At 38.6% G+C, this 26,983-nt stretch overlaps 1 protein-coding gene across 1 annotated transcript in view; it reads left to right on the top strand.

The window, feature by feature from the left end:
- LRP2 (LDL receptor related protein 2) overlaps nt 1–26,983 on the top strand; it is a 174,718-nt gene that overhangs the window by 60,646 nt on the left and 87,089 nt on the right. Inside the window, exons 16-33 of the mRNA XM_065412898.1 lie at nt 174–377; nt 2,346–2,538; nt 5,463–5,588; nt 5,943–6,073; nt 6,981–7,118; nt 8,044–8,325; nt 9,409–9,648; nt 10,665–10,784; nt 11,199–11,315; nt 12,067–12,444; nt 13,035–13,049; nt 13,414–13,662; nt 14,987–15,198; nt 16,753–16,937; nt 18,223–18,451; nt 20,075–20,252; nt 22,283–22,411; nt 26,407–26,573. Of these exons, the coding sequence (XP_065268970.1) occupies nt 174–377; nt 2,346–2,538; nt 5,463–5,588; nt 5,943–6,073; nt 6,981–7,118; nt 8,044–8,325; nt 9,409–9,648; nt 10,665–10,784; nt 11,199–11,315; nt 12,067–12,444; nt 13,035–13,049; nt 13,414–13,662; nt 14,987–15,198; nt 16,753–16,937; nt 18,223–18,451; nt 20,075–20,252; nt 22,283–22,411; nt 26,407–26,573 (3,293 nt within the window). The remainder of the gene's footprint in view (nt 1–173; nt 378–2,345; nt 2,539–5,462; nt 5,589–5,942; nt 6,074–6,980; nt 7,119–8,043; nt 8,326–9,408; nt 9,649–10,664; nt 10,785–11,198; nt 11,316–12,066; nt 12,445–13,034; nt 13,050–13,413; nt 13,663–14,986; nt 15,199–16,752; nt 16,938–18,222; nt 18,452–20,074; nt 20,253–22,282; nt 22,412–26,406; nt 26,574–26,983) is intronic.

Raw genomic sequence — 26,983 nt, 5'->3', positions numbered from 1 at the left:
CTCTTTTTCCTCCCAGTCCTTCTGTTTTATGTGTTTAAATGTTATTGCCAAAACAAACATTGCAAAATAAAACTAAAAAGTTCCTTACCTTACATTTAATTAATTTTGAATCATCTGAGCCTGAGGAAGCCCTTTAAGTCACTAAAATCTATATGTGTTCTTTTCTTTTATAGCTGTGCAACAGTTTTTGCTCTTTTCATCACAGTTGGCAGTGCGTGGGATCCCATTCAATCTCTCCACCCAGGAAGATGTGATTATCCCAGTGACTGGGAGCCCTTCATACTTTGTTGGAATTGACTTCTGTGCCCAGGATGACACCATTTTTTTTTCAGATACAACTAGAGATATAATTTATAAACAAAAAACGAATGGGTCAGGTGAGATGCAAACTGTTGCTTTGGTTTCTCTATGTATCTTCATATGAAAAATCTGGGTATTTGCCTTGGCAGGTAATTTTGTAACCTCCTGCAAATTTTAGCCATTTCGCAAATGTACTCAAGCCCCAGTCTTACATTCTTTGTACACCTAAACTGCAGTGGGTATGGAATCAGGCCACCCAAAACTGAAGTTTTGCAGTAGCAAAAAACAGTAGTCTATATATGCCCTGCTGGTGTAAATGGTACGTCTTTGTGCCATTGCTGCCTGCTGTGTATCCAAGCTGGATTCACCAGTGGCCATATGCAGGTGACCTCTCCATTGCTGCTTTTCCTGTAGGAAAGGGCAGCTTTAAATTACACAGGTTTCATCTCCAGTCCTCCATAGCCAAACCCATCCTTCTACATTAGGACTGTGCTGGTTGTCTGCAGGCCACTGTTGTTTGCACAGGATGTTGTGATTAGCTTGCACCAATGCAACCCAGCTCTGGAAGGACATTATACCGCTGGAGGCCCTCAAGTAGGATTTTCACTATCTTTTACCAAGGTAGAGGGTGCAGTGATTCTGCTCCATTACATATTAGTATTCATATACTAAGATATGTAAATAATCTTGCATTTTTAGAAAATGCCAGCTAATTGAAACAATGACAGTAAAATATCAAAAACACAAAAAGGAGTATCCTAGAGAAATACAGATGAATATCAATCCCAGTTTCAGGCTGAGAAAGTACGATCGCAAATATTTGTACTAATCTTATATGGGGCTACTGTAAATACCACTCTGAAAACATTCAAAAAGATAAGAAGGCAGTAAGGATCCTTCCAATTCCTTTAAAGGATCTGCAAGGACTGACGCTTGCATTTTGTGTTATTTTTCCCTGTTTAAGGGCACACTACTGCAGTCCACACTCAGGCAAAACTCCCACTCAAGTCATTGTTGGATTCTGTTTTCCCTCATGTCTTTCTATTATAGGTGTATATGCTGGCTAGCATAATGGTGCCTCAGTCCCTGATTGGGAGCGCTAGAGGTGGTACTGAAATGTAAATATTGAATAATAATAATCTTAATGTGATTGTGTTATCCATAAACTGACACCTCTGTCAGTCTTTGGCAAACTTGGCAACTTTGTCCCTAAGAATTATTCCTGCTGTGTTCACTTAGGAGTGAAATATTTGTGCCCCCTCCTCCCACTCTCTCAACTAGTGCCAGTTCATCAATTCTACTGTATCTTTAAATGGTGAAAATCGGGTGTTTCTTGTTTTTATCTCCTTCTGTGAGACAAGTGAAGACTCTGGCCTGATTGTCTGAGATAGTGCAGTATAGCAAGAAACCACACTAGTTGTGTGATGATTAATAAGAATCTTATTTGTGGTATTGTTAGGAGTGTTCCTGACTAAGGTACAGATTAAGGACCAGTTTCTGCCCTTCCGTACACATGCACACCTCCCATTGATTTCAGCAAGGGCTACATGTACATATGGGAGGGGAGAACTTGGCCTTATTGGACTTGACTCACTCCTGTATCAAACTGGTGAAAAATCCCCAGAGTGCTCACCACCTGGCTCTGTCAGGGAGCCTGAAGTTGGCCAGCGCTGCCCAAACAGTGGGTAGCTCTGGCTGGGGAGGGAGGAAGCATGGCCAGGGTGCCTAAAGGTTGTGCTGATTCAGTGCGTGCCTTAATGACCCCCCTTTGTAGGACTCCTATGAAACCCTGTTTGTAAATTATAGCTGCCCTTTTCTGGTCAAACCTTAATTTTCCCTCTTCCAGGATGAATCCCCTGAGTGTAGCAACCCTCTCTGGCACAAGGGGTGCAATCCAGCCTGCTATATCATTGCTCGGTTACTCATAGATAATTAAAATTATCCAAAAGCAGAATCGCTCTGTTCTGTGAACAAAATTGTGCTTTCCTGTGATTGTATCCACATACAAAGGGTTTAATTTATACTGTATGTATTGCAAATTCTAGGCAGAGAAGTTCTGACAGCCAGTAGGGTGGAAGGCATTGAAGATTTGGCCTTTGATTGGATCTCAAAGAACCTGTACTGGACAGATCCTCGATACAGGAGCATTAGTGTTATGAGGTTGACTGATAAATCTAGACGAACTATTGTCCAGAATTTAAATAACCCTCGATCAATAGTGGTTCATCCTGTTATTGGGTAAGTCTAATTTTGTTTTTATTTTAAAAGCTGCAAACAATTGTATGTTTTAGCAGCACCAGCACAGGTTAAATTTACCTTTCAGAATTTCTGGTTTTGGATCTCAGCTACTTTCCAAAATATTCTCTCTCTCTCCAGCTTCCTTCTTCTGCATTTTTCTTATCCTGGCCCAGATTACAACATCCCAAGAAAAGTGCAAGATGATACACATTGAGCATGAAAGGAATATTCAACAAAATTATCTTTAAAGGCACAGATTTTTTTCTTTTGCTTTTCTCTATTGATATAAAGCCAAGAGAAGCTTGTTAGTTTTATATCATTTGGATTAGAAAATTGCTCTCCGCCTCCACAGTCTAGAGATAAAGTTATATATGTATTATTTTTAACACAGGATAGTTCTGAGAATTATAATTTGGATCCTTTTATGACTTTCATTTTCTGTATTTGAATAATTCTATTTGAAACTTGTAAGATGCTGCTGTTTGTCTTTGACATATACTCAAAGCAATAAGATTCTGCTTTGTGTAATACAATGAAAAGAAGAGGCTGTGTTTCTTTTGATGGAAATGTCTAACCTTAATTGCAACTCTCCATGCAACTGCAGCTATGCTAAAGTGTCACTTTCACTGCATACTTTAGGTTCCTATCCCTGGTGTAGAGTATCTTAATGATTCTTTGAATATTTTCCTTAATTGCACCTTCATTTTTAATAACCCATTCCCCTAGGGGGTTGAGTTATCCTAAAAGTGTAGTGATGAGCTGATAAGGAACATTCTTAATCTCTAACCCTTGGAATGTGAAGCTTTGTTCACTGGTAGAGTTGTGTTAAGCAGCTAAGCTCAGCTCTATGACTGTAGGTGCATTGACAGGTCAGGACAAAACCATGGACATATTAATGCCTACCTGTAAATATTAAGAAAGGAATTTGTCATCTTTTGGTTTGATTTTTCTTTTTGAATTAAATCGCACTATACATTAAAATCTTGACAAAGATGTGGCTACCTCATGCCTAAAGGAACAAAACATCTGAAAAGTAGAGGGTACTGGGCATAAAATAGATATTTTGCTTCTAGTGTCACTAACTGTATAAGGGTGGACCAAGGAGGTGATATATGTACTATTGAAAACCAGTAACTACACAGATCCTTGAAGCTGCTGCTCTTACCCAGCATGTTTTATTCATTAACCTGTTAAATCTGGCCCCTGAAGGTCACTTGCTGTGCTGGCTTTTTGCTCATTTAATTAAACATTTAGCATTACAGAACACTGCCCCCCTCCCAATCTAAAGAAATACTCGGCTTTTGTTAGGTTTATAAATCTTGGACACTACCCTTACTCAACACACACACTCTTTTTAAAGTATTTAGGGGGATGCCGCTCTCTCTTTATATATTATCTTTTTGGTTTAGTAAACTCTCTCTCTCTCCTTGCTCCTTTCTTCCTCCTGCTGTTCTGTATTATCTTACTCAGGTGTTGTCATAACCTTCATCTCATCTTCATCTTCTTCAGCACAGCCAGTTGGTCCTTCACAATTACTTTAAGATGAGAGGAGTTCCTTGTGATCTTACAGACTCCAGTTTCTGCTGCAACCATTAACTCCTGTTGTTTGTACTGATTTGGCACTGAGTGGAGTGAACAACTTTGCTCTTTCTGCTGTCTAACTAACATCTCTATTTCTGCTGTATGTGCTCTATTGCTTTATGAGGTTTATCTGCGTGATTTTTTAATTTGACTTTTGCCCTAATTCTGCTCTCTGTTGAAATGTGCCTTTTCCCTGCAACATGTTTGTTTTGTATTTATGATTCATTGGTTCCTTATTGTTCGAGCTCCACCACTTGTTTTGTAATGATTTTCAGAATCACCAATTTATCCGCTTTTAAGAGAGTCTTGTTACTTGCCAACACAATCAATTAGTAACTTATGTGTGCAAATATGTATAAAGTCTCTTGTGGTGTTTGAACTCAGCTTTAATTGTCTACCAAGTGAATTGAGTCACTTATCTTCTGCAAGAAATCATATTTTGGAGTACCGCTTTACTTCTTCAAGGGATGGAGATTTAGGAGTGACGTGAATATATAACAATATAATAAATGAATCAGCAACGTGCTTCAGAGCTGTTGCTCTCATCTGTTTTATTATGACATGTAGTCATCTGAGTTGTTTACCTGATTTGATGTTTCACCTTTAAGTCATATGCATGGAATCTTATTCCGCACCTCCCAGTTCATGTCGGTACTCTGAGTTTCTTTTATAAAATATTATTTCCCAGTGCTGCAGTCACTGATCTGTTACCAAAAAAATATAAGTGGAAGCATTTGGTTCCCCAAATGATAACAGCGGTTTCTCTCTCCATGTGCATAGCATGGTTCAGTGTCCATTACTGCTCTGTTCACATATGCTATTATGCAGCCTAGCTGCATCAAGATTGCATTGGTCCCTCATGAGCTTGCATCTACCATCTCCAGTTTCCAGTGTATCCATGTGCATCAAACTATGGAAAGAGGAAGGGTTTGTGGAAACTGTTTAGAGCAGTGCAAAGACCTTCTCCCCTCTCTTAGTGTATGCAGGGGACTCTGCTGCCTCTGGGATGTACAATTTACACCTCCCTGGATCAGATGTAATGAATCTGGATCCTTTCCCCTGCTTACTTTTAGTGAATCTGGGTCCTTTTCCCCGCTTAGTTTTAGCAGAATACCTGGATGAGTATTATGAAATATATTGCTGCTGGATGGAGCCATTTCTTCCAACCAAGAGAAAATCTGATTTTTTAAAATGATTGTGATGGTGTGACACAAAAAAGAGAGTGCATGTTTTTTTGAATTGTGCATTTGTTGTGTTAACCAAACTATTTTCAGTGGACAAAAACAGCTATTTCTTCATGGCTATGAATATTTCCCAGGCATTTTCTTCTTTTTTCCCCCCAGTTATATATTCTGGACAGATTGGTTCCGCCCTGCTAAAATCATGAGAGCCTGGTGTGATGGATCCCATGCCTTGCCAATTGTGAACACAACACTTGGCTGGCCCAATGGCCTAGCCATTGATTGGGGGTAAGAAAAAGATCGATAAGAAGCCACGGAGGCCTTTTGAGCAAATATGTGTTTCTTTCTTTAAACAGTTAGGGGGCATTGTAACAGACACCTTTGCAACTATCTTTTATTGTTTACAAGAAGCAAAAGTATGGAACACTATATTTCAAACTGTGTGTTGCAGTGCTTTTATTTCCTCCGGGAGCTGTATTTTTTCAAAATGTCAAAATATATGTGAAATTTGAGCTTTTCTCTGAAAAAAATTCTGAAATAACTTCATGAAAAATCTAGTCTAGGACTGTTCACTTATTGAGAAACTTATTTCTGTTTGTAAACATGTAATTCTTTGAGATAAAACCTTTTTATTGTTTTTAGTGCTTTAAGGCTGTATTGGGTGGATGCCTTTTTTGATAAAATTGAGCACAGTACCTTTGATGGGTTAGACAGAAGGACTCTTGAACGCATTAATCAGATGTCTCATCCATTTGGCCTGACTATCTTTGGAGGTGAGTCTGGCATTGAAAAATATTAGATGTATTACAATCCATAACAGTTTACCATGAAATGAGCTGAGACTGTACACGATGAAGTATTATGCAATCTTTTGCGATGCAGGTTTTCTACAAAAAGGCAGTGTTGAAAGTTTCTGTAATAAAATATACCTAGTGCTGCTTGTTTACTTTTGAAGGCTGTTTTTCACACATTTGTACTGAAATCATTTGAGAACTTAAATGATTGTTCTTGTAACTAGGTTAACCTTTTCGGTGCAATATCTTGGGTACATTACACTACTAGCTACAGCTTCTAGGAGGGTGTGATTGTGTAATCACTAGATCATAGTCCCTGAGAGGTTCAGTGTACCTGCAACCACCACTGACCTCTCAAGAGGTGCTCTGTACTTGCAGGATCGACTCAGTTGCATGTAGGGTATGTCCTGATATTTATCTACAATGGGGCTCACATGATGTTAGTAAGAGTATCAGAATCTGCCCCCTTTTTGTGACATTATATCAAAAAGTTATTTTGCAAAATATCTTCAGATGCTGGAAAAGTTTATTGGCAAACAGTTTTTAATGTTGCATTAGAAGTTGAGATGGGACAAAGTCATTACATTCTGATACAGAATCAGATCTGAATTTGAGCTTAGACAAAGTCTGGGAGGGCAGGTTGGATCTGTTTTTGGAGCAGGTATTTCTACAGATTTAGTGGCAAATCAGTTTATGGAATAGCTTCCACAATGCATTATGCAATCATTTTGTATTTGATGCCATTTTTTGTTTTTCCTGAAAGACTTAGGCATGAGAATTCATTAGATTTACATGACCAGCATTGAGGTTTTATCCAGCATCGTTTGACCTTTTGTATCATATTGTATTATAACTGTTACTAAGTATTAACTGTCTTTCAATACAGGTTATGCATATTTTACTGATTGGAGACTTGGAGGAATAGTTCGAGTGAGGAAATCAGATGGAGGAGAAATGACTATTATTAGGAGGGGCATTAGTAATATTATGCATGTAAAATCTTATGATGCTCATTCTCAAATAGGTAAGCTAGCTTGTTGTACTCACAAAAGAGTCAAAGGATTTGCCCTCTCACCTTTAAAGGTTACCCCATTGGGCTTTCATTGATTATGTAGTTCAGTGTTCTGTGACTGAGTGTGGTTTTGCATGGGTGTATCTGTTAGTTGTTTAATAACCTCATAAAGATGAAATTATAATTTCATTACATTCTTCCCAGTTTATTATTCATTACAACCCAATATTTCCACTTTCATAAATAAAGGGTATTTTGATTAAACTGCACTATTTGTCTGTGACAAAAACTTGAAGACTGGACTAAACATCTTCTAAGTCATGCTGTACCATTCTTTAAATTATCACCTTTTACATGGTTAAAATTTTGTTTTAGTCTTTTCACTAAGCTGAAATTCTGTGCATGAGGTTATTTGAATAAAGTACTACATGCAGTACACTGGCACTGAAAAATCCACCAATTTAACAAAAAATGCAACAAAATCTAGTGGTGAGACTTTCCACTTATGTAGTGCTTTACATTTTCAAGGTGCTGTACAAATATTGTGTCAAATCCCATTATCCTTACTCAGGAAGAAGTTCCAGTTTGCAGCATACGTGTGTATCTGTTTCCAGACACTTGCCAGAATTGGAGCCAAAATAAGTAGCATGTTGTTAGATTTGTTTCCTACTAGGAGAAATGTGTTATTAAACACTTGCTGTACTATGGGCCTGCTTCTGATCTCATTTATACCACTCTAACCCTGTTGACTTTGCACTAGTGTGAGAGCAGAATTAGGCCCTAAATATTTTTTTAAAACTTTACCCAGATCATTTAGTTTTACATCATTAATCTTCCACAGTTTATGCTATGTTTTATGATAAACAATGTTTTTTAACAGTTTCCAGACTATTACAAATTGAACATATATTAATCTCGCAGGGCATTTTCTTTTTAGGATCTAACTATTGTAATAGAGGAACAAATCCCAATGGAGACTGCAGCCACTTCTGCTTCCCAGTACCTAATTTTCAGAGGGTTTGTGGCTGTCCATATGGTATGAAGCTGGGTCCTAATCAGCTGACATGTATTGAAGATCCATCAAATGAGCCACCCACTTTGCAGTGTGGTTCCTATTCATTTTCCTGTGGCAATGGAAGATGTGTGCCTAGGTACTACCGGTGTGATGGTGTTGATGATTGTCATGATAACAGTGATGAACAAAACTGTGGATCACTAAGTAAGTTGTCCTTGTAATTTACAGTTAGTGATACTTGCACTGCAGACACTTTTGGTGGCTCAGTCTGCATTGATTTTTTGTGTTTATTTGAGGACAAATCTTAGAAGTCTTCCTAATCCATGTGACCAGTCCCATTGGAGTTACATGAATAAGGGATATATAATTGGGCCCCTGAAGCTTAGACAGTATATCTTTTGACTGAAAATGGGGCTTGCAGTGTCACAAGAGTGGCTTTTCCTAGGAGATTTCCATTAGTAAACTTTAAGGGATTAGTTAGGTTGCAGGGTACTACAAGAATAGCTGCTTGTAGCATTTTGATATTTCTGCTCCCAGATGAAGTTAGTAAATGCAGAGGCATGTGGATGTTTGAACAAAATTGTGTCAGGGTTTGGGTTCTGGGTAAAGGTTTGGAAAGGTTTTTATTTTATCTCCCTGAGTTCTCCCAAGCCTGTTGCCTGTATGTCTTTTCTCCCATTCCACAGTAAAGTGAATGGAGAGTGCACTTTCAGCCTTTACTGTTCATTTCCTGGCTTTGCTGTAAAAAAAAAAAAATTGGCTCAAACATACAAAGTGTTTAAATTTGTTGATCAAAAATAAACTGGGAGAGTAGTAGGAGAATTACTGTTGATACTATAATACAGACAAGATATCTGATGAATACCACATTTATTTGGTGCTTGGCATTTTCAAGGTGATTTATAATTAAGGGTCTCATTGACTTTACTGGGAGTTGCATGTATGTAACTGAGAGTAGAATCTGGATCTGTACTGTTACTGTAGAAAAACTAAGATGTCATTTTGGTGAGAATGAAGGAGCAAGTGACCTTTCTTCTTTTTTTGATTGTTTTGAAATATTTTTTAAAACCTTTACCTTTTACCTTATCGTTAATAATTACAATTTCAAAAATTGTTCTAAGAATGTATTTCTTAAAATTACTGATGGTTTCTTGCCATAAATAATGGTTTTGATACAAGTTTTAGAAATTGCATAATTACATTTACAGTCCTTGAATGTGTTTTCAAGGAAGGCAAGTTTTGGAGCTATTGCTGTACAAATGTTTTCATATTTTGTTTCTTGTTTAGATAATTCTTGTGCTTCATCAGCCTTTACCTGTGGCAATGGGCAGTGCATTCCAGGTCGCTGGCGTTGTGACAAACATAATGACTGTCTTGATGGCAGTGATGAACAACATTGTCCTACACAGGGTCCCACTTCATGCCCTGTAACCTTGTTCACCTGTGACAATAGCAGGTGTATTCCCAGGATCTGGCTATGTGATACAGATAATGATTGCGGTGATGGGTCAGATGAAAAAAATTGCAGTAAGTGTCAGAATTATCTGGTTTGCAGTACAGTGTGTATAGATTACATAAATATATGTACATATGTATATGAGAGGGATAAATATGTTCAGAAGGAAAGAAAGAACCAATATGGAACTTGGAATAATACTATTCTGTCTTATGAGACTTGGAAAAGCCAACATACATTCAAATATTAAGACCACATGGAAATACAAAGCAGTCACTATTAAAAATGATGTGATTGTGACAACTATATTGCTCTGAATTGTGGTATCTGCAAAACCCCATTGCATTGCAGTTTACAAAATCAAAGAAACTAAGGCGCAGTGTTATAAACACTTACATACATGAGTGGTGCCATCGACTAGTCTATTGATAGGAAGGCCCCATCAGATAATATAGGGTGAATGTTTTCACCCAGCAATAGCTTACAGAATTTTTGCAATGGAGTAAAGCGTAAGCTCCCTGGTCACCCTTCTGCAAGTCTCCTTCTCACAGGTTGGAGGCTTGGTTATAAAGAGGATGGTGATCAATTGTTCTTCATGTCTATTTAAGGGTAGGACAAGAAGTAAATATCTTAATCTGCAGCAAGGGAGATTTAGGTTAGATATTAGGAAAAACTTTAAGGATAGTTAAGCACTGAACAGATTACTTAGGGGGTTGTGAATCCCCTTCATTGGAGGTTTTAAGAACAGGTCAGACAAACACCTGTCAGGGGTGGTCTAGATATATGTAGTCCTGCCTCAGTGGGGGGGGGGGGAGGGGCTGGACCCGATGACCTTTTGAGGTCCCTTCTAGCCCTACATTTCTATGATTCTATGGTCCTATTTTGCATGACTTCCAACCTGCAGCTAAATAAATCATTACCTTGTACTAATGTCTATGGTAGAATGTTTTTTAATTTATCTTGCTGTTAGCTGTTAGACAGCATGCATAGCTAAGAGAGTTGATTCTGATGTCTTCATGTTCTGACCATTTTGCTGGTTCAAGGTAGAAAGGAAAGAATGCAAATACCTTTATTTTTCTCTTAATAGATTTTACAGGGACATGTGAACCTGGTCAATTTCAGTGTCCTGACCATCGCTGCATTGACCCATTTTATGTTTGTGATGGGGACAAGGATTGTGTAGATGGAGCAGATGAGCGTGATTGCAGTAAGTATAATTTCCCTCGTAAACATGGTTATTTATGAATTTGTTTGTTGCACATGCTGGTTTCTTTGAACTCTCTCATGCCATGTAAGCACAGGCTCTTAGTGGGTTTGGCATGGAGCTGCTCAGAGACGCAAAATTCCTCCTAAAATTCCCCAGTGTGTATGAGTAGTATGTCCATTGCTGTGTGAGTTGGTGCAGAGTGCCATCAACCTGCTTTCTCTCTGCCACTGGGGGGAATCTGGTTTCCCAGGGGGTGCAAAGGCTTTATAGTTTCTGTGCTCCAGGGAGCAAGAGACTGCAATAAAGCCTGGATTTCTTGCATCTGCCTATCTTTTGTACCTACAGACAAGATAGGGACAATCTAGCCCTTTATAAGGTAATAGCTAATGCAATACTGTATTTATTCATTTGCAGTATACAACTGTAGTGCCTCAGAGTTTAAATGTGCAAGTGGAGACCAATGCATCAATACTTATTACCAGTGTGATGGTGTTTTTGACTGCAATGATCATTCAGATGAGATTGGTTGTCGTAAGTACACTATGATGCATAGACATTAAAATAAAGGCTCTGGTTATTAAAGTTTATAAAAACTGTATCTCACCCACTATTATAACCTCAAAACTACTTTCAAAATACTTAGTCTAAAAATATTTCTCCCAGGCAGAAACTCTGCATACAGTAGGTTCCAGACAAGAGCAAATTTTCTGGCATAGGCTAGCGTCTTCATTCTTTGTGGATCCAAACCTCGAATGGGGGTTTTGGCAGACTTGCTCCCAGCATTGTTTTTTTAAGATTTAGAAAGAAAATGTTAAAATATTTAGAATTATGATACTTTTTTGAAATCTTATAACCCACAAGAGCTAGACCGTAACTGAAGCTTAAACACTTTGTAATTTGAGCTAGTTCCTTTGAGTAATTTTGTACATTAAAATTAATCAAGATTTTGAGGTATAGCGAGCAGATAATTGCTGTTTCAAAGACTTGTAGCAATTTGTGTGAGTACATGCGTGCGTGTGCATATTAATGTGTACATACTCAACACAGTGTGAAACGTGAATGAAGCTACCTGGTTTTTGCATTAAAAAAGTAGCAAAAGTATTTAGAAGAGTCTAAAACTTCCTGTCTGTAGCCAGACTTGGACCTGTGGCAAGTGGGTACAATTCTATTGACTTCTCAAGAATTGTACCCACTTATACCAGAGTTGAATTAGACCCCTTGTATTTGCATCTTCATTTGAGCATGTAAATACTTTCCTTAACACCAAATATCACTCTTCTAGCTACAAGACCACCAGGGATGTGCCACCAGAATGAGTTCCAGTGTCAGTCTGATGGCAATTGCATTCCTGCTAACTGGGAATGTGATGGCCATCCTGACTGTGCAGATGGCTCGGATGAACATCAAAGATGTCCTGCCAGGACCTGTCCTCCATCTCTTTTCCGCTGTGAGAATGGAAACTGCATCTATCGAGCGTGGATCTGTGATGGTGACAATGACTGCAGGGATATGAGTGATGAGAGAGATTGTCCCACTCAGCCTTTCCGGTGCCCCAGCTGGCAGTGGCAATGTCCAGGTCACAGCATTTGTGTGAATCTGAGCAAAGTATGTGATAACATCGCAGATTGTCCTAATGGAGCTGATGAATCCCCACTCTGCAGTAAGTTGCTGTTTAGCATGTATAATAGTCTAGAAACTTTTGTGCTGTTTCAAAAAGTTATGCAACACAATGAGCATCATCACTGCTTCTTTGTTGTATATGCGGCATAGAAACATTTCTAGCAGAAAATGCAAGATTCATTGTGAACTCAGAAATGTGTTGGGATTCAATATGAAGTTTGGTTAAGTGTGAATCTCAGACAGGTGAACTGCACCTTGCAGTAGAAAGGCAATTCCAGTGAATTCACTCCACGTGATTGGGAGCCCAATCTTGCATTCTTTATTCAGTGGACTTCCATTGACTTCAGTAAAGAGTTTGTTTTATCGAGGAGTAAAATATTAGACCCTATTTGCTTATGCCCGACATTTTAAAAATGGAACTTGATCAAATATACTGTCATTTAAAATTAAATTGGATTCAATCTTCACTATTTTCTTAGATATTTCTAACCTTGTTTTTTTCTGATTTTAATCTAAAACCCATGAGTGAGCAGAATTATGTTGATTGTGACTGTTGATTTTTCACTTAAGTGTAACTTCTTTCTTTCTTTCCTTGCTTCCTTCCTCTCTTTAATCAATGCACGCTCTCAGATGAACCCCAGCCAGGTATGAAACATATTAAATTATTGTGTATTAATAATATTTCAGTTTCCCATTTGCACTGTAAATGATTTATGTACTTCCAGCTAACTCTGCTTTTAAGCATTGTAGAACTTTAACAAAGCACTCTTATGTTTTGAATTCCTTTTACATGATAGTGACAAATATTATTAACATACTTTCCTTTTTATGAATTATACATACTATACTTTAGTGTGATGAATAAAGATCCTGGCCACATTCTCAATAATTGGCAGTTGCATGGGTATATTGGAAAGCAGAATGTGGCTCATAGTGCAAATGCACAGGATTGACGCAAGCATAGAAACTTTGAAAAAAATATGCTTGTTTTCCCTCACCCCTGTTTCAGATCAGGAGAGTTGCTCTGACAGTAATGCTGGCTGTACTCACGAATGCATTCAAGGGCCATTTGGAGCTCAGTGTACATGTCCAGTCGGATACTATCTTGCTAATGACTCCAAGACCTGTGAAGATATTAATGAATGTGAACCTCCAGGCTTTTGCAGTCAGCGTTGTTACAATGAAAGAGGGTCTTCGAGGTGTTACTGTGATGAAGGATACATTTTAGAAGCCAATGGAAGGACTTGTAAAGCTGCAGGTGAGGAATACTGATATAAAATCCAAAACAGTGAGTAGGGGTTTTAGATTCAGTCCACAGCATCATGTACACAGAGATTTTGATAATGCTACAAACCCCCTGTTTTACAGGAGGTTATAAAAATAGTCATTTAAAGTAATTCCTGGCATATAACCCTGGATATTAAAACTGTTAGCTGTGAGGCTAGCTAGTAATTATCATCCTTTCCAATATTCTTGAAATGACTTGTTCTGGAATTCTAACGTTGGGATTGTGAAAGTATGTTTTGGAGGAAGGTGTTGAGTGGGTGTGTAGATGCTCAGCACCTCTCAGGTTTTTGAGTAAAATTTGAGTAAAATTTGCCTCTGGGCAGATTGCAAGGTCTATGAACCACTTAAGTCCCAGCCTTACATAAGACTTAAATATTGCTTTGGACTGGCCTTCCGTAGAGCAGCGAATGTCACCCACTGGTCGTCATTCTCCATTGTCTTGTAGTTTCTTCATGGCATTCCAGAAGTACAAAGGAGCCACAAACCCAGTGGATCTTGTCACCAGGGTATTCCCCTGTGGTAAGGGGAATCCCCAGATGCTGGAGCAGCTTTGCACCACACTCCTTGCAGACTGTGTGGTTAGAGAAAAGGAGCATGGCAGTGTCACTTAGGCAATTACTGCCTGCTGGAGTGATGAGTCCTTGACATCATGGGCAGCTGTATGTTAGAAAGAATGGCCCTGAAGATGCCCTGACTTATGCTGGGGCTAGCCCGTCCTAGGATGGCCCTAGAAAAGTGGCTACTTTAAGGCTACCTTTGACCCTCCACCTTCATTCTTGTACCAAACATAGCTTGGCTGAAACAAATAACTGGGAGCATTGGGTGGTACCCCTCAACACACACTGTAGACAAAACATACATAGTGTATTCAATATCTACATTATAGGTGGTGCAGGTAACATTGTTTATAGTGCACGTTAACCAACAGCTCCCATTTTCAGTTGCTTATAATGTTTGCCAAATTTTTAGCTGTTCTGGCTGAAATATTCCTTACGAGGTGTCTACCTCAGGCTAATTTTTTTTTTTAAAGTTTCAACAAAAATGGTTTAGACGCTTTCAAGAACAAAATTAGGGAAAAGTTCATTATTTTACCCATATTAAAAAAATGTATACAGCTTGTTTTATTAAGAAACTGTAGCACCTCCATACTTTGGCTTGAGACAAACCCACTCAAATTTGGCCAAGTTATAAAATCTTAGTGGTTCATTTTCCTCCCCTAGAAAAACATTCTGAATGGTTTATGGGGTTACTATTGCATAGTTTATTTGTTTGCATTTGTTTCGTTTCTTTTGCAGAGTCTGGGAATCTTCTCTTACTAGTGGCAAGCCGTAACCAAATTGTTGTAGACAACATCACCTCTCAGGCACACAGCATTTATTCTCTGGTTCGAGATGGGAGGAATATAGTAGCTATTGATTTTGATTCAGTCACTGATCGCATCTATTGGTCTGACACCACACAAGATAAGATTTGGAGTGCTTATCAAAATGGCACGGACCGAAAAATAGTAAGTCTGTTGGGGAATATAGTCTTTTATTTCTTTTCATTATAAAGGAAGAGACAATATACTATATCTTCCGTTAACAAAGATGGAAGATGCAGTGTTGTCATAGCCATGTTGGTCCCAGATTTATAGAGACACCAAGTGGGTGAGGTAATATCTTTTATTCAACCAATTTCTGTTGGTGAGATAGATAAGTTTTCAAGCTACGCAGAGCTCTTCTTCAGGTCTGGGAAAGGTACTCAGGGCATGTCTGCACTTAAAACTCTGCATCGGCACAGCTGCAGTGCTTAAGGGCTTGTCTATATTGGCACTTTACAGCACTACAACTTTCTCGCTCAGGGGTGTGAAACCCCCCCTCCCCGAGTGCTGCAAGTTTCAGCACTGTAAAGTGTCAGTGTAGACAGTGTACCAGTGCTGGGAGCCGCACTCCCAGCACTGGTAGCTATTCCCCTCACGGAGGTGGTTTTTTTAAAGCTATGCCGCGACTACACAAGCCCCGGCAGCGCTTTAACGTAGCAAGTGAAGACGTGCCCCAAGTGAAGACACTCCTACACCGACAGGAGAGCTTCTCCTGTCGACATAGCGCTGTCTACACAGGGGATTAGGCTGGTATAACTACATCGCTCGGGGGGTGGATTTTTCACACCCCTGAGTGACAAGTTATACCAGTATAGGTCTGCAGTATAGACATGGCCTTAGAGTGTCACAGATAAATACAAGCTTGAACACAAAGTATCAGAGGGATAGCCATGTTAGACTGTATCCACAGAAACAACGAGGAGTCTGGTGTCACCTTAAAGACTAACAGATTTATTTGGGCATAAGCTTTCGTGGGTAAAAAATCCACTTCTTCAGATGCATGGAGTGACTTGAACAGATAGTTTAGCATAAGTAGTTAGCACATGTTATAAGGGATCATTCAAGGTGAAGTGGTCCCTTAGAATATGTGCTTATTACTTTTGCTAAACTATCTGTTCAATATTCTATTTAGCTGTGACACTCTGAGTACCTTTCCTAGACCTAAAGAAAAGCTCTGTGTAGCCTGTCTCTCTCACCAACAGAAGTTGGTCCAATAAAAGATATTACCTCACCCACTTTGTCTCTCTAAAGAAGGAAGAGGCAGCTCTCCATGTATTGTAATGAAAAGGAAGGTAACTTAAAGAAAGTGAAGCAGCTCACAATTTGCAGGAAGTAAGTTTAAAATGTGATGGATGACTGACACACACACACATACTCTACAGATAGTCTTGCATGTGGCCTTGATGTATTAATGCTACGCTGACATTATTCCAGCTCCTTTTTGGTGCCAGAATGTAAACCCTTCTTACTGCTTGTGGGCCATTACTTGCCCAAGTAGTCCCATAGATGTCAATAGGACTACTCAGGTAATTGCTCACCAATGGGAGCATGGGGTTCATAGACTGGGCCTTATTTTGTATAAGAAATCTAAAGGGTAAAGGTTACTTGTTTCCTCTTTTCCATAGCTTTCAAAGAGATGTTACCAATAGTGAATTGTAAATTATTTAGTGCCAACTATCTCTTTGATGTTTTTAACAGGTGTTTGACAGTGGTGTCACCGTGACTGAAAATATAGCGGTAGACTGGGTAGGTCGCAATCTTTACTGGACAGACTTTGTTCTGGAAACAATTGAAGTCTCTAGAATGGATGGGAGCCACAGGACTGTGCTGATTAGTGAAAATATAACAAACCCAAGGGGACTAGTGTTAGATCCCAGAATTAAGTAAGATTTTTTTTGTTTTTGTTTTTAAAAAATAGTATTTTATAATGATTTCAATGGTAAAATAATTTTAATTTGTACCCAAAGTGCAATATTTAAGATGTAACCAAATTTATCGTAATTGTAAGTAACAATTAGGGTTTGGATTATAGGAAATTTCAAGTTTACTAAACTAAGTTTGTTCACAAGTCTCAGTTACAGGAAACACTTAACCTTATTCAAACCATAGTATAATACAGCCATTTGTTAACTGTCTTTCACCTTAATTACTCTTTGTTATCTTGAGACAGATGTTCTAACACTTACTTGTATGAAGTCTTGTTGTAGCTGTGTTGGTCCCAGGATATTGGAGAGACAAGATGGGTGAGATAATACCTTTTATTGGATCAACTTCTGTGGTCTCTCTCACCAACAGAAGTCGGTCCAATAAAAGATATTGCCTCACCCACCTTGTCTCTCTAATAACACTTATTTCTTAGATAAGAGCTTATGCTTTATAATGTTAATATGTTGTGGTTATTCAGTGTTGCATCCCATAGCTACATACAGTCTAATGTGTCATGCCTGTATAGCACAGAGCTGGTTCTGTTGCACACTGAAAACATTTACACTACGTTAATTTGGGAGAGCTGCCAGTAACTCATTAAGTGCTTTCCCATCTGAAGATGTGACAAAACAGTCAGTGCTGAATATTAATGGCAGATGAATTCCCCCCCCCCCCCCCACTATTTATGTACTGCTGCTGACAGTACTGAATAGTGGAAGGTAAATCGACAAACCCCTGCATCCATATATTGTTTTATTAGCAGAGCGTTGGCAGTCTACTGTGCTCTCTAACAGCTTGAGTCTGAACTATGCTGTCAGTCATGCTGAGCTGCTCAGTTACAATAATATGGTAGCTGTATAGGGGACACACCGTGAAAGACACAAATGTCTATTTTATTAAGTTGGCATTAAGCAGTTCAGGAGTTGGAATGTAAACCATTTTATCTAAGAGTTGAAAAATAATCACATGATTATAAAATAACTTTGTTAGAATTACCAATTGTGTATTAAAGCTATAGCAGAAAACATGTTTAAAAATGTTTTATTATAAAAAAGATATGGTTACACTTATTTTGAAAAAGAAGAATCCTAATCCACTAATCCTACATTGATTCCTATACTGTTTATTGCATAGTATATTTCATAAGTGTCATTTTATTTTTGTCTTAACAAGACTTTCTCTGAGATTTCTCAATATCCAAATAATTTTTCTCGATCAGTAACCACACATTACTTTTTACAGTGCTCATGTGATGTTCTGGACAGACTGGGGCCAAAATCCTCGAATTGAAAAAGCTAGTATGGATGGCACAATGCGAACAGTTATTGTTAGTGATAAAATCTACTGGCCCAATGGACTTTCCATTGATTATCCAAATAAACTGCTTTACTTTGCTGATGCCTATCTTGATTATATTGATTTTTGTGATTACAATGGAAACCACAGGCGACAGGTGGTAGCAAGTGACTTGGTAAGACAATAGTAATAAAAAAACTGTTTCCCATGGTTCTAAGGTTCTTTTATGGCCCCCATTACAGATGGGAACTAAGAAATTAAGTGAGTTGCCAAAGGTCATATAGCAGAGCAGGAAATTGAAATTGGGGTCCTAGGTCCAGGCTAGTGACCTAAACACTGAGCCATCCTTCTTCTCATCTGGCTCTGTTTTATAGCATGAAGTCTAAGGGCCCTATCCTCCATTGCTACTAAACCCAGTGCATTGGATGTAGCTGAATATGTTATGTAAAGGTTTGAACAACATAAGGGACATTCTGACTAACAATGAGATTGCCATAATATGCCCTGTGCTGCTGCTCTGTGTTGCTAGTACTCGCTATTGAGAGGAGCAAATGAGGAAAGCATGCCCCCACCTATCGTCATGGTGTGAGTTCCAGTGTGGTGGCAGCTAATATCTGCTACTATACTTCAGGTCATCATTGGTACCTCTCATCTCCATCTCCTCATGGTACACATTGTTGCTTGCAGCACAACTTTGCCCATGGTACTGCCTATCCACACGTTATACCACCTATTTAATCACAAGCAGGATTCAGTACTTTATATAGTGCTGAACAGGTTTATCAGCTAATGCTATTAGAAACATAGAAGTATGTGAGGATTAATGTATGGAATTCCTCTTAATGCTAATAAGAATTACATTCACAAATCTTTCCATATTAAAACAGGAATCTATCCCTTTATATGGGATAGAAAATATGAACTAAATCTGTAATATGTAATATGCATATGTAATACATAATATAAGATTTATTTGGAGTGGCCATAACTGAAGTTAACTGTCCGTTTTGTGTTGTTTAGTTTATTAAGTGGATGAAAGGTGTGTGTGTCAGAGTGAGTGTGTAGGGGGACAAACTGGGCCGTGTTCTTTTTTTAGTTACAGTCTTGGTAACAGTTGCCATAATTGTGGATTGCGTAAACATGAGTTCTCTGTACTGCAATATGAAGGATGTGTTAAATCCTCAGCTACTATAAATAGGCATAACTCAATTTAAATCAATGAAGCTACTTGGATTTGCAACAATTGAGGCTCTGGCCCCACTTTTCTATGGCAGGACAAACCAGTTCTTGTTAAATTGGATCACTATAATCCTCAGCCCTCTTTTTTAACCCAAACCTAATTTCCCCCAGATTTGGATAAGCGACCCTCTACAACAGGCCAGTAACCAACAGGGGATTTCAAAGGTACAAAGGGCACCCATCTCCCATTGACTTTTCCACTCATACCTTTGAAAATCGACACCCAGTCCTTTATTTAATAGGCCCCTCTGTTCTACCCTTACAACATCTGACAGTTCTATTGATCTTCCAGGCTATGCATCTTATATTTGACAATGACAGACTAATGTTTATTTACCAAGTGCTTTTTCATTTAAAAACTTATTTTTTTCCAGAAAAGCAATTAGCACCTATCCTCAGGTGACAGAGGAGAGGGTAAATCATTTGTATACGTACTGAAGGATGTGTGTGGGGTGACAGCTGTTATGTTTTCCACTGTGCTTAGCTCTGCTGTTATTTCAGTGCAAGCACTGGATAATAATACCAATGGAACTAAATTGGTAAATATTCTTGCCTTTAGGTATTACGGCATCCACATGCTCTGACTCTCTTTGAAGATTTTGTGTATTGGAGTGACCGATACACTAATCGAGTCATTCGGGCCAACAAGTGGCATGGAGGAAACCAAACAATTATGATTTATAACATTCACCAGCCTTTGGGGATTGTTGCAGTCCATCCTGTTAAACAACCTGGTGGTAAGTCAAACAAAGTAACTTTGACAACACAAAAGCAAAATCTGCAATATGCATATACATAAACACTATTGGAATCATTCATGCCAACAAAGGGCATGGCTTAAAATAAGATTACATTGTTAACGGTATTCCCTGGCTGTTGGGGGTTGATCCAGTCCATCCATCCTGGTGATAAATCAAACAAAGTAATCTTGGCAATAAAAACTCAAAACAGGCAAAATGTATAGTAAGGAACTGGTATCTGGAGTTTCTATGTTATTTATTTTTATGTTATTTAGTTAGTTAGTTACTTAGTTTAAGACAACCGACATCTTAGAATGTGTTTTACATTGTAAAACGTCTCTGGCTGGAATAGGTGGGTGAATTGCTTGCACACAATTATGTAACATTTTTAGATGTGATATCTTGCTGGCTTGCTTCTTAAACATTTTTACTTTGATTCATAGTGAAAAGGAAAGGGAAAAGAATGGTACTATTCCATGGTGTGGCCACACCTTTGATACTATGTGCAGTTCTGGTCATCCCATTTAAAAAAAAATATATTAAAATTGGAAAAAGTACAGAGAAGGGAAGCAGAAACTATTGGAGGTATGGAACAGTTTCCATACAAGGAGAGAGTAAAAAGACTGGAACTGTTCATCTTAGAAAAGAGATGACTAAGGGACGATATGGTAGATGTCAATAAAATCATGACTGGTGTAGAGAAAGTGAATAGGGAAGTGTTATTTATCCCTTCACGTAACACAAGAAGCAGGGGTCACCAAATGAACTGAATAAGAAGCAGGTTTAGAACAAACATAAGGAAGTACTTCTTAACACAATGCACAGTCAACCTGTGGAACTCATTGCTGGAGGGCTGTTATGAAGGCCAAAAGTATCACTGCTTTCAAAAAATAAGTAAGTTAGTTTGTGGAGATTATGTCCTTCAATGGCTGTGTGCCAAGATGGTCAGGGATGCAATCCCATGCTCTGGGTGTCCTCAAGTCTCTGACTGCCAAAAGCTGGGATTGGGTGATAGAGTATGGACCACTTGATAATTTCCCTATTCTGTTCATTCCCCTGAAGCATCTGGCACTGGACGCTGTCGGAAAACAGGATACTGAGCTAGATGGACTATTGGTCTGACCCAGGATGGTGGTTCTTATGTTTTTATATTAATCTACTGTATTATTCTTCTCTATCTTGAGTTCTGGTTTTATGCTGCTGCCTTACTGCTGTCTTGTTAATCTCTTTTTAATTTTTGGTAGGTTTTAAATTAGAAATGATGACATTTTATCCTTGAGTTTGTAGGCCTCTCAGATTAGCTAGATTAGCCTGCTGCTAATTGTTAGGGGTAGCTTCAAAACATGATTTCATTATGTGAAGATCACTCTTCATGAGAACTCCTCTTAGTGGCAAACTTGTGGGATTAAACAAAGCAATCTAACTTGGAAATGCAATAAGTAGATCAGTGGTGATCAGAGAGACCATGTTCTCTCTGTAATTTTCATTTTAAAAGTTTAGTCTGGGATTTTCAAAGAGATCCATGGAGTTAGGCAATCAACTCCCACTAAAATTGAATGGGATTTGAGCACTTAACTAACTCTCTTGGGCTACTTTGAAAACCCCAGCCTTGAGAATGAATTTAAATCCTCTAAATTTGCCGATATGGATAAGGTTAGTATGATCATGGACTGGGAATCCTGCACCCCTCGCCATGCAGGGACATCAGGCATTGCAGGTGGACTCCAATGTTCTGCATTATACAAATGAAATGAAATGGCTGGTATGTCAACAGCACTGTTGTTTTAACAAACAACTTGGGAAGGTTATTCAGTGTTACAGTGTCTTAGTGCATTCCTGCTTCTAGAAAACGTAGTTCCTGCATTTAAAGAAATACAAATAAAGTACTCTTGTGGACTTGTCCAACAGTTTTAACTTTTATAGGATTAGGACCTAAATAGACATTGACTCGGAGTGTATGCACAGAACTTCATGACCTATTGTACTGTTACTTCTTAGATTTACCAGTGCTTTCTTTTTAATCCTAGGTATCAATTCTTGTGCATCATCTTCCTGTAGCCACCTGTGCTTGCTTTCTTCATCAGGGCCTCGGTTTTATTCTTGTGCCTGCCCTTCAGGATGGACACTTTCTCCTGATAATGTGAACTGCATGAGAGGTAAGACTATAATAGTCAGAGATGCAAAAAAATAAAACAAGCAAACCAAAAACCCCCGTTGGATCATTGTCCATTCCTCTGCTAGGGCAGGATGTACCACACAAAATGGTGGATTGCTATTTATGGAAAATATATCCTACATCATTTTAGGCCGTTTGCATGGAATGTACTTTTTCTTGAAGATTTGGGGCCAAATTTTTGCAAGAGCTCTGGGCCAGATTTTCAAATGCTCAGCACTCGCAATCTCTGGGGGCAGATTTTTGAAAGAACTCAGCTCCCATTTAGGCACCTATAAAGGAGCTAGATTTTTTAAAAGCATTCAGCACATTGGGTGTTTTTGGCAGAAATACTAGTGAAAAGAGTTAATTTTTAGTAAATATTAGAGAATATTAACAGAATGTTGAACTTTTTTTTAACTATTCAGACTAGACACCTCATTCTAAGACTTGTAGTAATCCAATCAGAGAACCAAAGGAATATCATGTTGCAGTGTATGTAACTAATAATGCCTAATTGCCAAGGCTGGCAAAGAGATGAATTATGGAGAACAATAGGAACTGTTGCAACATGCATCTGCTGTTCCTTGGGTAAAAATTCTGAGTACGACGTTCAGGACCTCTAGAGGCACAAACTAGTATTACAAATACACGTGACTTGGGACTGATCAAAACTAACCTACCCAATTTGAGTTTCAGATATCAGATAATTACACACTGATTTGCTCTTGACCAATCTGCAGACCAAGGGTTGTTTGCAGAAGTCATTCAGCAAATTAATTTTCAAAAAATTCAAGAAAATCATAAATTGCTTGGAGGGAATTCATGACCAGAAAAAGAGACTAAATTAGTCAAAGAAAGCATTTGCTGTGAATTGTTCACTTAGCTCTGGAGATGTGCAAAGTGCTTTGGTGTGTTTCTCAAGGGGAAGCTCCAGAGCACATGAAATTTAGGGTAGAAATGCTTCTGGGTTAAGTAAAGAGTGGGGTTCTGTGACTAATTCAGCGGACACCTTCTAACTCTCTGAGTTTTCAAGGGAAAATCGGTGGTGATTTTTTTTTTTTTTCTGAATAGATCCTTAAGCAGTGTATTCTTCAAAAAGCCATATTGATTTCCCCTTACTATAAGAATGATAAACTAAATAAAGTGTTTTAAGTGTATATGCACCACACATTTGTTTTTCAATCTGGAGAGAAGGGGGCTACTCATGGAAGTATGCACTATACTCTAGAGTAAGAAGGTGTAGGGCTGGGGTTAGAGAGAGTACCATGAAAGAAATAGATTACACCTGTGATCAAGCAAACATGCACATGAGAAATGTTATGCATGTTTGCAGGATCTTTTATGCCACTAGCCAATGGGTCAAAATATTTGGAAAGTCTTGTCCTTTCTTCCTAGACCATAAACCAAGGGCGTACTGTGAAACTTCCTAAATCCATTTATGTACCATTGTGACCTTTTTCTAAATTCCATAGCTGTGCAATACATAGAATTGTGCAAGAAAAAGGGATCTGTAGAAATTTCTGTTTGAGTGAAGAAACTGAATACAACTTCAGGTGATTTTAATCTGTGTAGGCTTCTTTATTCTGTTTAGTTAAAACTTCTATTATACATTGAAAAAACAGCATATAGAAAACAGCAGATTTTATGTATGCATTAGATTTACTACAGGTCAGATCTTATCAGCAAAGGGTATTATACAACACTGCTGATTCTTTTCATGGTGAAAGATTTTAATTATCGCTAATGATTACAAAAGAATAGGCATTTGCCATTCTTCTTCAGAGATTTATTATGATCGTAATCCTTGCTGACATTGTTTAGTTTAGCTTGCCAGCACAAACTTTCAGCAGAAAGATTAAACTGACTTACACACATTTTGGCTGTATAGTGGTCTTTTCAACAGAGTGATATTGGGGAACTCTGCATAGGTAATTGGCATATCTAACCTTATGTTGATGGAAAAGTGTTAATTCCCAGATTGCACATTTTCTTGCTTTACAAAATGGCTTTGGTAATTTTGATCTCAAGGTTAGGTTTTATAGTAATTCTATTTTTAAAACTTTTTGTGACATGAGTGTTAGCGATGTTACCATTTTGCTTGGTGAGTCTAAAAAAAAATGTAGACGTAACACTGAAATGTAAAATATTATGCTAACAAAGTAAATTTAGTGTCTCAAACATTTAATTGAAATGGAATAAGACATTAATTTTATATAAAATACAACTTAATCATGTAAATGTATATTGAAAGTAATAGCTATATGAAGGATATATTTTATGGACCTGATTCAGCTTCACTGATTTTACACTCATGTAACTCTATGAGCTTCAGTGAAGTTACTCCAGAGCACAGAATCAGGCTCTACATATTCATAGTTGTGAAATAAAAAACAACCCAACCAAACTCCTTGCTTTTAATATTCCATGGGTATGTAATGAACTTATAACTAGGTTATTAGGTATAATATTAATGTGCATCTCAGGCACTTCCCATGTGACCTCCTTTTAGGCTAGGTCGACACTTAACATTCATGTAAGGGGCAGCATGTAGCTGTGCTTAATGAGGAGCCTCCGTGGCAGGGAATTGTGACTCTGAGGCCTTGTCTGCCCTGGGGTATTTTTGTACGAGTATAGCTGCACTGATGCAAAACCCTGATGTAAATGCACAGCACCTCTAAACCAATGCAACCCCCCCCCAGGGTAAACAACCCCTTAAATCAGGGGTTCTCAAACTTCATTGCACCGCGACCTCCTTCTGACAACAAAAATAACTACACGACCTCAAGAGGGGGGACCGAAGCCTGAGCCTGCCCGAGCCCTGCCACCCCGAGGAGGGGGGGTGCAAACCCGAAGTCCAAGGGCTTCAGCCCCAGGCAGGGGGCCTGTAACCTGAGCCCCGCCGCCCAGGGCTGAAGCCCTCAGACTTCGGCCCTAGCCCCAGGCAGTGGGACTCGGGCTTCAGGCCTGGGCCCCAGCAAGTCTAAGCCAGCCCTGGCGACTCCACTAAAACGGGGACACAACCCACCTGGGGGTCCCGACCCGCAGTTTGAGAACCGCTGCCTTAGAGTGTCACAATTCTTCCCTGGTTCCACTGCCCTCCCGGAGGTGTTGTAAGTTACTGCTGCCCTTTACATGGTGCAGTTTACTTTTCCACTAGTACTGGCGCAGCTGTTCGAGCTGATGCATTGCTCTCACTCCTCACTGCTCTCTACTCATTCCCTGCTCATTTGTTCATGGCGATGGGCGAGGGCCTCGAGCTGCAGTCCCGCTGAACCTGCTCTCTCCCATGTTCCCAAAGGCTGATCCTGGCAGAGATTAGGTGTTGGCTCATGCCCTTTTACTCCTCTCTGCACCTGCATTAGGGCAAGTGACAATCTTATCCTTTATTATTAGTTCAATTAATAGAACTGAATGATTAGTGACTAAAAGTGGCTTTGTTTATTAGAACAGTATTTTTTCAAGTGTTCTTTGTTATGGTCTTATATTAATTCAGCAAAGCACTTTGACTTATCTTTAAACTACTGATCTAATTACTTCAATGAAACTTAAGCACATGCTTAAAATCAAGCATATGCTTAAGGGTCTTTCAATAGTGCCTAGCTGACTTAGGAGCACATGTTTTATTGAAGTTCAATGGGGCCTGTGCTCCTAAATCACTTAGGCAGATTGAAAATCCCATATAAGTATTTTGCTGAATTAGGCCTATATTATAATATCCCGCAAACACTTACACTTGAGTAACTTTACTCATATGACTAGTTTCACTGACTTCAGTGGTAGCTGCTAAGTTCTCAGCCCTTTTGAAAACCAGGTCACTGATTTCAGGGCTTAAATGTCATTTTAGGGTTATAACAAATACTCATTTATGAAAAGCTTACTGTGTGTGCTCACAAATTCTGGCACAGTTAGCAAACACCATCCCATAGCATCCCATTTCCTTTACTGATTGAAATATATAGGAATATAATTCTGATTTCTATTATGTTGTTTTCGCAGTTGAACATCCCTTCCTTATTGCTGTAAGAGATAATATCATTTATGGTATTTCTCTTAACCCTGCGGAGAAGAGCAATGATGCCATGGTTCCAATAGCAGGAGTCCAGAATGGTGTTGATGTTGACTTTGATGACTCGGAACAGATGATCTATTGGGTTGAAAATCCAGTAAGTTAATACTTTTGTTTGAAATGTGCAGTAAAGGGACAACACCCACTTAAAAATGATACTTCTGTCTAATTTTTTAACATACTAATATTATAGATAATACTTACGTTACAATAACTCAAAGAAATGAAAGAAAATATTTCTTTATAGTTTTTCCATTTTGTTTATTAGTCAGTTTCATGGTTTCTTCTGTATATTCAGTTAGGGCTCAATCCTGCAAACACAGGATTATAGTTACCCATGGGACTACTCATTAGAGTAAAGTTATTCATATGTGTGAATGTTTCAAGGGTTGGGCCCATAGCTTGTCAGTACAGAAAAATATGTAAAAAAAAAAAAAAAAAGGGGGGGGGCAGGATGTGATTTCAAAAACACAACAATTTCCAGGGGGCTCTGGGGAGGTATAATGC

This window comes from Emys orbicularis, chromosome 11 (assembly GCF_028017835.1).
Source record: "Emys orbicularis isolate rEmyOrb1 chromosome 11, rEmyOrb1.hap1, whole genome shotgun sequence".
Taxonomy (NCBI): Eukaryota; Metazoa; Chordata; order Testudines; family Emydidae; genus Emys; species Emys orbicularis.
This window is presented reverse-complemented; position numbering and strand designations above follow the sequence as displayed.